The 11,321-nt window shown below is 44.2% G+C and overlaps 1 protein-coding gene across 7 annotated transcripts in view; it reads right to left on the bottom strand.

Annotated features, from left to right (window-relative positions):
- The window catches only part of Stim1 (stromal interaction molecule 1), a 180,167-nt gene that overhangs the window by 8,088 nt on the left and 160,758 nt on the right, over window positions 1-11,321 (bottom strand). For 4 of the 7 annotated variants that reach the window (XM_006993315.4, XM_015986841.3, XM_076548648.1 and 1 more), the window contains 4 exons: window positions 6,513-6,690; window positions 3,408-3,575; window positions 2,809-2,909; window positions 2,316-2,551 (listed from right to left, as the gene is read on the bottom strand). In XM_006993315.4, the coding sequence (XP_006993377.1) occupies window positions 2,316-2,551; window positions 2,809-2,909; window positions 3,408-3,575; window positions 6,513-6,690 (683 nt within the window). Of the gene's footprint in view, window positions 1-537; window positions 631-2,315; window positions 2,552-2,808; window positions 2,910-3,407; window positions 3,576-6,512; window positions 6,691-11,321 lie in introns of all 7 variants that reach the window. The other 3 variants (XM_076548655.1, XM_076548664.1, XM_042280945.2) reach the window with 1 other exon arrangement.

Raw genomic sequence — 11,321 nt, 5'->3', positions numbered from 1 at the left:
CCTTAAAAGTTGGAGAAAGTCAGAGGTTACTAGGGTGGCAGAGTTTTACAAGGCCAACCCATGGAGAGAACACAATTCCACAGTGTGGAGAGTTAGGCAGCAGGGCTTATACAGCTGGTCATTTCAAAGCATGAAATGCTGGGAGAGAAAGACACCCATAATAGAAAGGGAAGCAGGTGGGCAGTAGAAACCGTGAGAAAAGGGAAGAAACATGAAAAAGAAAAAAAGAAGGAGTGTTCTTTCCTTTCCTTCCCTGGCAGCCCAGCTGGAAGAAGGTCCACTCGGACATCTGTAGCTGAGTTGAAGGGAAAGGCCTAAGCCTTCCATCACCATAGATGTTTTCTCTCCAGTCCTCAGCTGAGCAGGCTGATTCTTATTACTCCCGAACCTCTCCCTTCAGTTAGTAGGGAAAGTGCTGAGGGGACAGAGGGAGCAGGCAGGGGTGTGAGGCAGGCAAAAGAAGGGGCCCATTGGATAGGAGTGTTGGTTTAGTTCCAAAAATCGGAAAAACAAAAGCCCCAAAGGGGCTCCTCAAACCCGGGTATTTCCAGAGGGACTGATCATCCGAGCCGGCGGATGTAGAGCAGAGAGAGCAGTCACTGAACCTACGCCCCATCAGCCAGGCAGCATCTAGGGTCAACAGCCAGGCCAAAAGGAGAAGAGAATCTGATTTGTGAAGGGTTTTGGCCTGTGTATCAATGGGATACAGGAAGGGCTGGGGACAGGGAATGAGTAGAGAGCAGAACCTTCATAGCTAACAAAGGTTCCTCCTAACCTAGAGAGCATAGTAGCCTTTAGATCAATAAGTTAGGATCTAGAAATGCCTACTAGTAACCCAAACCTTGTTAGGCCTTTGGCTAAAGACCTAACAAAATGTCAGATCAAGCCAGGTATGGTGGTACACACCTTTAATTCCAGCACTTGGGAGGCAGGGGCAGGCAGATCTCTGATTTTGAGGCCAGTATGGTTTACATAGAGTTCAGGCCAGCCAGAGCTATATAGTGAGATCCTGTCTCAAACAACCAAAATTCAAAACAAAACAAAAAAGATATCAAATCAAGGAAACAAAGAGGCTTGGCCTATTGTACTACTGAAAAAATTTACATAGTCCTACATATTCATAATCCCAACAGTTGGTGGGGTGGAAATCAGGAGAATTATCAGAAATTCAAGGTTAGCCTGGACTAAACAGCAAGTTCCAGGATCAGCTCATTAAAAAGGACATTTGCAGCCGGGCGGTGGTGGCGCACACCTTTAATCCCAGCACTCAGGAGGCAGAGCCAGGTGGATCTCTGTGAGTTTGAGGCCAGCCTGGGCTACCAAGTGAGTTCCAGGAAAGGCACAAAGCTACACAGAGAAACCTGTCTCGAAAAACCAAAATTAAGAAGAAAAAAAAAGAAAAAAGAAAAAAAAGCAGACATTTACAGTAAGTTTTGTCTGAAATATAAATTTGGCCTGATGAAAGAGCCTGTCCATCAGGGAGGCAGGGAATGTATATGGCCTCCTGACAGTGAGAGCCTAAACCAGCCCTGCAAGCCCCTCTGCACTGGAAGGTATGGGCCCACGAGAACACCCTTATATAGATACGCCTAATTCATTTGGCTAAAATAATCTCCCATCCAAATAAAAATTCAGCTGTGGACCAGAAGGGGGCGGTCACTAAAGCATTGCCACAGAATACTGTCCCTTCTGGCTGTGCTCTCCTAAGCCCTTGTCACCTTTGGGGGAAAGAAAAAAGAACCAGGCCAGGGATGGGGGTAGGAGGAGCCCAAGTTCGGGAGATAGTCAGGCATACTTGTACACAAGTTCCCTCCTGCGCAAGAATGCCTCCCAGCTTGGAGACTTTAGGGATAGACCACTTTAAAGGATTGCTACTATATGGGGTTCTCACGCAGAAAGGCAAAGAAAAGAGACATCATTCTATTCACCTGCTTTAGTAATGAAAAATAAGAAACATAAAGTGAAATACATAAACACAAACAGTCCAAATGAATATTATTTTATACTATAAATAAAAAGTCTCTAAAGACTATTTTTTTCATAAAGGTAGATAGTAGGGAGAAGAAAAAGGAGGACTAAACAGAAAAACAGAATAAAGAAAGAGACACAGACAGAGGACAGAGAAGGCATATAGCAAGGGGAAACACACTAAAAGGACAGCTATAAAGAATATGGCAGTGTGAATTGTTTTATTAACCAATGGTAGGAGCTGACTTCTTTCCTCCTCCCCATGGTTGTAAAGCACAGCAGAGGTAACAGACTTCTCATCTTGTCTGCAAGGCTACTTCTCTCCTCCCTACAAAGAGGTCACCTACACTGCATGGACAAGGGTGATACAATCTCCTCATCCATGTCATCCACGTCATCGGTCATGATGAAGTGAGCAGGGTTAGGGCGAGTACTGCCCATCCAGCTGGGGTCTATGTTGAGGGCGGCCACCAAGGAGTGGATGCCAGGGTTGTTGACGATCTGGAAGCCACAGAGGATCTCGATCTGCTGCCACCGGTGCAGGCGCTCCCTCAGTGCTGCTGTCACCTCGCTTAGTGCTTGCCTGAGGAGATAAGAGAGAGAACTGCAGCTGTGGGCCGTGGGGACGCCCCAAGAAGAACGAGGTCACTTTTCGGAGGAACGCACTGGGGTATAGGCATGGCTGACTAAAAACCACAATAAATTCATACATTGAAGAGCAAAGTGGGAGCTGCATCAGTTTGGGCAGGAGAGCAGAGATGTCACTCCATTGTGAGGAGATGGGATTGGGGTCAAGCTCTAAGGACGGCCATTGTGGAGCTGATACCTGGTGCTACTTACTTAGCAGTTAAGATCTTATGATCCACATCATCCAGGGAGGAGCTGTGGGCCACATGGAAGGTACCAAACAGCGTGTTTCTCTTCTTTTTTATTTTCTCGGCCTGAAAAGATGAAGTACCCAGCTTAAAGAGAGTGGAGTCATGGTTGGAAGAAATAAGGCCTTCCTGTAGCTGGGTCCCCATCCTCCTAGCACACTTAAATTTCACAAGGAAAAGGAAGAGAAAGAGGAAATTAGAAAAGTGAAGTAAGGCAAGGGGAGGAAGGAGGTGGACTGGAGGAAACTGAGAAGTAAAGGGTTCCAGTGTCAGGAGGGTCTTCTGTCCCCATGGCAGCTTGGAAAGCTGAGGAAGCTTGCCTTCTACCCACTCCTACTTGCTTTATCGTGCCCAGAAGACAAGAGGGCGTACCTCAATACTCAGTCCCTCCTCCAAAAATTAGAAAGTGGACATTAGAAAAAGAAACAGAACTCACTGTCAATGCATCTCTTCACTCAAAGAGGGGGGGGGCAGGGTAAAGCAGAGAAGAATGGGGGGTTCAAAAAGAAGAGGGCAGGAAGGAGGGGAGAGGGCAGAGGAGGCCCACAGGAAAGCAGGCCTCACCCCCTCCTTGGCCACCAGCAGCTGCTTCTCGGCATTTTGCTTCTTGATGTTGTAGTACTGCACCTCCACCTCGTGCGTCAGCTGCAGCCACTTCTGAAGGGCCTCAGGAGCGTACCAGGAGCTGTGTGACTCCAGCTCCTTCTCGGCTTTCCTCAAGGCCTCCCGAACCTACGAGGACATAGAAAGTGGGTCTGTTTGTTCACATTCAGACCCTCGCCAACGCTCTGTACAGTTCTTCACAACTCAGAGTCCATACCTGCTTTACAATTTTTATAGTAGAAAGAAATGACAATGATTGTTCTCTGAATTTCATACACAAGGAAGTAAGTGCAGAGAAGAAACACAGCCTACTTAAGATCAATATTGACAATACTTGTCAATAGTGCCAAGCAGAATTCAAATGGAGAGGTTTTTTTTCCCCCAGCACACTCTTCTTTCCTATCACATCAGTTTAGTCTCCTGGTCACACAGCGAGTCTCAGCCAGCCTTCCTGGTCTCTTCGGGAATATCTGTCACTGAATCATTACTGTGAGTTGGAGTCTGTGTGTGGGCCTCAAGACAATACAATGTGGGCTGCAAAGATGCTCAGTTAAGAGTACTGGCTGCTCTTCCAGAGAACCTGGGTTCAGTTCTCAGCACCCACATTTCAGCTCAAAACTGTCTGTAACTCCAATTCCAGGGGATCTAACACACTCTTCTGGTTTCCTTGAGCACTAAGCACACGTGTGGTATAAAGACATAGATGCAGGCAAAATGCTCATATACATTAAGAAAATAGTAGTAAATTAAAAAAATATCACAACATGGCAGACAAAGCACTTAGTTGAAGATCTAACTCTGGTGGATAGATAGATGGATCAGCAGTTAAGAGTGCTGCAAGAGTGCTCTTGCAGAAGACATGTTCAATTCCTAGCACCACATGAAGTAGCTCAGAACTGCCTATAACTCCAGCTCCAAAGAGAGCCAATGCTTCTCGCTCTGCAGGCACCTGCATACAGGTGCACATACCACAGTCCTCTGGAAGAACAACCAGTGCTCTTAACCACTCACCCACCTCTACAGTTCTGCCTAGCTGGTTATTGATCTTGCTCCGCTTCAGTGTCTTAATTAGGGTTTTTATTGCTGTAATGAAACACCATGACCAAAAGAAACTTGGGGAGGAAAGGGTTTATCTGGCTTACACTTCAGCACTGCTGTTCATCACTGAAAGAAGTCAGGACAGGAACTCAAACAGGGCAGGAACCTGAAGGCAGGAGCTAATGCAGAGGCCATGGAGGGGTGCTGCTTACTGGCTTCTCACCTTAGCACAGGCTAGCCATCAACTCAGTATGTTGCAGACATGACCTTAAATTCTCTTGATTCTCCTGCCTCTATTTCCTAAGGGTTGATTACAGGCCTATACCACAACTCCAGTTTTTTTGTTTGTTTTGTTTTTCTGATTTTGTTGTTGTTTCTGATACTGGGTCTCACTTGTTGTATCCCAGGCTTGCCTGAACTTGGAGTGCCCTTCCTGTCTCAGCCATATGCTGAGCTCCCTGGGCCTGCACCTCTAGCTTTGTGAGATTTCTTTACCATTCATTTGTGCCTCTGGTTCCCCACCCCTCTATACTGATTTTCAAATTGCTTAACAGACACTCATTTGGTATTTTAGATCTGGTGTGGTAGATTGAGAAAAAAATAAAATTATTGCTAGATACTAAAAATAAAGTAAAAATGAGTTGTCTTTTCTTATTTGTAAGAGTTCTTTTATATACCCTGAATGTAAGCGTTTTTATATGTATACATATATACATATACATATACATATATACACATATAATTATAAATACTCACACATATAATATTTCCTCTCTGATTGTGGTTTGCCTTTTTACTTCCTTTTAAAAAATATTTATTTTACATGTATGAATGTTTTGTCTGAATGTATGTATGTGCATCATATATGTGTCTGATGCCCTCAAAGATCAAAAGAGAGGTTTGGACCCCCTGGAACTGGAGTTATGGATGATTGTGAGCCACCATTTGGGTGCTGGGAATCAAACCTGGATCCTCTGTAGAATAAGTGCTCTTAACCCTCAGTCATCTCTCCAGCCCTGTTTGGGTGGGGGTATTGTTTTGTCTTTGAGACAGGGTCTCACTATATAGCTCTGGCTGGCCTAGAACTTGCTATATAGACCCAGCTGGCCTGGAACTCACAGAGATCCATGAGTGCTGAGGTCAAAGCTATACATCACCACACCCAAGTGTTTTTGTTTGTTTTTGCTTTCCTAAGACTGTTGTGGAATGGAAATCAATCATCAGTCACTACATGCAACCTGACTCTCACAATGTTAACTTAGAGAAACCAAATGCAAAAAGCATGTATACATAATGCCATTCTTTGTGCTGTTTTATTTTATTTTTGTTGTGCTGGAGATTGAGCCCAGAATCTTATGCATGCTGGGAAAAGATTCTACCACTAAGCCACACTCCAATATATAATGCCATTTTTTACAAAGTTTTTTAAAATTATGTGTGTATATTGGGGGTGGGGATATACACATGAGTACAGTACTCATGGAGGCCAGAAGAGGGTGTTGGATCCCTTGAAGCTGGAGTCACAGGCAGTTGTGAGACACCCACCTAACAGGGGTGCTGGGAACTGTAGGAGGATATTCTCTTAACTGCTAAGCCTTCTCTCCACCCCACTGATATTTTTATAAAATTCAAAATCATGCAAAACTAATCTAGTTTAGAGATTATGATAATAGTTACTCTTGGAGTAAAATTTGACAGGAGCAAAAGGGAGCTTTCTGAGTGGTGCTTACACAGGTGTATCCATATGTAAAAACTTAGGATTTTTACTTAGGATTGACACTTAGGATTTATTCACTTGATGTTAAAAACCTCAATGAAAAGGGGTAGGGGTAAAAGAATCACTTTTATCTCCTGATATCTGTCATTCTTTGAAAATAATGGTAAACATTTTTTAGCTTTCCCACTAACCTTATTGGTAAGTCTAGAGGAAAGATTTGAATCATATTCAAAATGTTCACACATGAAGCTTTCTAGCCAGACCCTGGTCCCTTGCCCTTTACACATCTCTTGAGGTACCCAGGACCTTACCTGCTCCAGCTCTTCCTCAGCATATTTTTGGCGGCTCCTCTCATTCTCAGTACCCTCCCTCAGCTCCTTCAGCCGCTGAGCTTCCTGCTTGGCAAGGTTGATCTCATCACGCAGCTTCTTCTCCAGATGGACCTTCTCCACTTCCACTGTGCGGTGTTCCTCCTGGGCCTTGTGCAGCCTGGGGGTGAAGGTGGGGGGCAATGTAGAAAGCTGGAGGAGACCAGGCAAGGAGGTGCCAGCTAACATGCCACAAGTTGTGACAATAGGGAAGAAAATGAGAGCCACTAACTCTCAGCATATAGCCTCTCTGCTGGCTGTGCAGATCTGAGCTAGTCAGGACCAACAGAAACCACAGTTGTTAGCCTTAATTCTTAGGTTGCCATTACTCTGCTGCTAATAAACAAGACCATGAAGTCCGGTTCACAAACATCTGAATACCCCCTCTAAAATATCTCACACATTGAAATTATAACAACTACTGGTTTACAAGGCAGTACACATTTGTCCTCCAAGCAGATAATAACACCAGCCTGTGACAATGTGAATATGAAGAGGGGAAATAAAAGGCTAGAATTCAAATCTTTGTGATTTCAAAGTCCATAATTATTTTCCCATTTCGAGATATATGGAAAGTTCAATAAATATAGAAAGTACTTAATGAAAGACAAAAGCGAGGCAATACCTAATGGTTCAAATTTAGGTGAGGTGGAGGTAGGGGGGAAATTTTGGAAGATGAGAAAAGAATTATTAACTCAACCTCTTAGACTCTCAGATGCCTGCTTCAAGCAGCATGCACTGGCATATGTGTCTGTGTGTGTGCTCACACACACACTGACACACACAGTTGTACACACACGTGTACACACACACACACACACACACACAGAAATGCATGTTCAAGCAAGGGACTGGACTAAGTAGATCTTAAAAGTTTACCTGTTGCCTTTGGTCCTATGGACTTTTCATAGTTGGTAAGATTTTAAGGAAATCAGTTCAATAAAACTCTATCCTTAGCTAGGTGGTGGTGGCGCACACCTTTAATCCCATCACTTGGGAGGCAGAGGCAGATGGATTGTTTACAGGTTGAATTCCAGGACAGCTACACAGAGAAATCCTGTCTGGGGGAGGAGGCGAGGTGGAGGTGCTCATCACCTGTTCCAAAGTTTACCAACAGTAGACCAACAAAGTTTACCAATGGCTGTCTACAGTGAGACTCTACAATAAAGAGATGACTACACAGTGTTGAGTGAGGCAAAAGGAGTGATCAGCTGTGTCTGAAAGGAGTCAGGGAAGGGAATGACTGGTAGACCTGTGCTGGCTAGTTATATACCAACTTGACACAGCTAGAGTTATCTGAAAGGAGGGAAACTCAATTGAGAAAATGCCTCCATTATCCAGCTGTAGGGCATTTTCTTAATTAGTGATTGATGGGGAGAGCCCAGCCCATTGTTGGTGATGCCATCCCTAGGCTAGTGATCCTGGATCCTATAAGAAAGCAGGCTGGGCCGGGCAGTGGTGGCACACGCCTTTAATCCCAGCACTCGAGAGGCAGAGGCAGGTGGATCTTTGTGAGTTTGAGGCCAGCCTGGTCTATAAGCGCGAGATCCAGGAAAGGCTCCAAAACTACACAGAGAAACCCTGTCTCAAAAACCAAAAAAGAAAGAAAGAAAGAAAGAAAGAAAGAAAGAAAGAAAGAAAGAAAGAAAGAAAGAAAGAAAGAAAGAAAGAAAGAAAGAAAGAAAGAAGAAAGAAGGGAGGGAGGGAGGGAGGGAGGGAGGGAGGGAGGGAGGGAGGGAGGGAGGGAGGGAGGGAGGAAGAAAGAAAGAAAGAAAGAAAGAAAGAAAGAAAGAAAGAAAGAAAGAAAGAAAGAAAGAAAGAAAGAAAGAAAGAGGAGAGAGAAAGAAAGAGGAGAGAGAAAGAAAGAAAGAAAGAAAGAAAGAAAGAAAGAAAGAAAGAAAGAAAGAAAGAAGAAAGAAAGAAAGAAAGAAAGAAAGAAAAGGAAAAGAAAAGAAAAGAAAGCAGGCTAAGCAAGCCATGATGAGCAAGTCAGTAAGCAGCACCCCTCCATGGCCTCTGCATCAGCTGCCTCCATGTTCCTGACCTGCTTGAGTTCCTGTCCTGACTCCCTTTAATGATGGACAGTGATGTGGAAGTGTAAGCTGAATAAACCCTTTCCTCCCAAGCTGCTTTTGGCCATGGTGTTTCATCACAGCAATAGTAACCCTAACAGTAAGACAAGACCCGAGAGAAAAAGTTTACCAATTGCTCTGAAAATGAAAAGAACTGTGCTATTGTCTGGTCTTCTCAACTTAGCAGGAAGCACCAAGTTAGCTGGGAACTAGGATATGAGAATAATAAAAGAGAGGAGAAGAGACTTAGCAATCAAGTGCTGGGTTAGTCTGAGTGAGGTCCTTGGTTTGGTCCAAACGGGGGTGGGGGGGGGGGGGGGGGGGACGGGGACGGGACGGGACGGAGGGGGCAGGAAAGGTAAGAGAGGATGGAAAGGGGAAGTACAAGGGAAAGGAAAGGGAAGAAGGAAGAGGCCAGTGAAGTAGCTCGGGAGGGAAAGGTGCTTGCTGCCAAGCACAACAACCGAGGATGACTCCAAGGACCCACGTGGTAGAATGAGAGAACAGGCTCTGGTGAGTTCTTCTCAACTCCAGACCCACACCATAGTGCACCCCCCCACCCCACACACACACATAAATAAGTAAATGTAAGAAAACTATTTTTCAAAGAAAGAGGCTGGGCATGGTGGTGCACACCTTTAATTCCAGCATTGTGGAGGTAGAGGTGAGTGGATCTCTGTGAGTTCCACACCAGCCAGGGCTACATAGTGAGACACCGTCTACAAGAAAGAAAAAAAATGAACAGAGAGGTAGGGTTTAGAATTGAGGTAGAGAAAAGTAAAAGATAAGGCCAGATGTGGTGGCACATGCTTGTAGTACCAAGAGGTAGAGGCAGGAGGATCAATGCACATTCAAGGCCAACCTGTTCTACATGGCAAGTTCCAGGCTACCCAGGGCTACACAGCAAGATTACCATCACTACCACTACCAAAAGTAGTAATAAGAAAGAGAATAGATAGACTACAGAATAAAAACCCCCCACCAAGGGACATGGTCTATTTAAAATGAAAATATCCAGGAATGGTGAAGAACATCTATAAATCCAACACTTGAAAGGTGGAGGCAGGAAGATAAGGAATTCAAGGTCAGCTTTGGCTATAAGAGACCATGTCTCAAAATCAACAAAGAAAAACGATGATTAAAAGACAGATATAGAATTCAAGTCTTTTAAAAAGGGCAAGTCCAGGCTTGGCTGTGGCTGTGGCCCTGCTAAGAAGAAACAGGCTACAAGCAGCTCTGCAATAACAGCCCTTTGCTGCCTACTTTGCCCTGCAGAAGGAGTTGATCATCCTTAGAATGGACACCAGATGGCGATATATGCACAGATTAAAAAAAAAAAATTAGAAGTGTCATTTCCTTCCATCTCCTTTCCTGGCTAATGTCTACTGTCCCATGACCCAACTGCAAGAAACTGTACACTAGGGATTCAACCCTTCACCAAAAGGCTCTTGTCTCCAAAATAGCCTTTTCTGAAAAGCCAGTATTACCACATCTTTCCTATGTAATACGAAGTGCCATTAAAGTAAAACAGACCTCCTTGTATCTCCATTCTCTAGTGGAGACAGATATCAATAAATATTATTGGATACAGAAATGAGCAAATAAATGTACAATCAAGCACTGTCCTACTCCAAGGCAACAATCAATTGGCAATATAAGGAAGAAAATTAATCAGCCTGATTGAAAGTCTCTGGCTGTGGCTCTAACACTTGTGTGACTAGGAATACATTGCACCTGTTTCTTCATAGCAAAAAGGAAACAAAATTCCTGCTTGCCTCAAAGAATTGTTTTGAAACACTGAGATCCTAATTGGAATGTATATGCAGTGCTATATTTATTCACACCAAAGCTCCGTGGTGGCAGGATTTCTAGACAGGAGGGACTAAGTGGCGTGTAGGCTCTGTATTCCGTTAGAGAAGGGCACGTGTGTGCACAAGTCTAGAGGAGGGCGTCTGCCTCGTGCTTGGTGCTGCAGTGGCCATTAAGCTCAGGAGGTTTTGGAGAGCAGGGAGGGCTCAGAGCTTAAGTTTTATCCCCAAACTTGGAATGTCTCTTGCTTAGATTCTTTTGTCTTTGGAATGAAAACAGTACATGTTTTTCAGACGAATGAAGTTTGGGAATTGTTCAGACAGCAGCAGTTAGCCTCTAGTTAGCAAGGACCCAAGAATAAGGGGCCCAGCAGAGTAATCAGGTTAGAAATCAAATGCCTCCTGCCCCCTAGAAGCCAAGTCCACAGACATGAATCTGGTAATGCTGCTAGAGAGTGTCAACATTCCTAGCTCAGAGGTTAGAGAAATGGCTAGCGGTTAAGAATACTGATCTACCAGAGGAGCTGGGATTGGTTCCAGGCACCCACAGGATGGCTCACAACTGGCTGTAACTCTAGTTCCAGGGGATCTGATGCCTTCTTCTGGTGTTACCAGGCACATACGTGGTACACATACAGAAATGCAGGCAAAAGATTCATACGCATAAAATAAAAACAAATCTTAAAGTCTTTGTTCATTGCTGACATGTAACCTTCCTAGACTTTATTTCCTCAACTCTAAGACAGATAATAATAGTACCTAACAACTTCAAAGAGTTGTGATTATTAAAAGCAATAATACACTTTTAAAAATATGTGGCTCATGGGTCAGGTGTGGTGTATGCCTTTAGACTTATCACTTGAGAGGCTGAG

The sequence above is a fragment of the Peromyscus maniculatus genome, chromosome 1, assembly GCF_049852395.1.
Source record: "Peromyscus maniculatus bairdii isolate BWxNUB_F1_BW_parent chromosome 1, HU_Pman_BW_mat_3.1, whole genome shotgun sequence".
NCBI classification, from domain to species: Eukaryota; Metazoa; Chordata; class Mammalia; order Rodentia; family Cricetidae; genus Peromyscus; species Peromyscus maniculatus.
The sequence above is the reverse complement of the archived record's forward strand: the minus strand, read 5'-3'. Positions and strand labels throughout refer to the sequence as shown.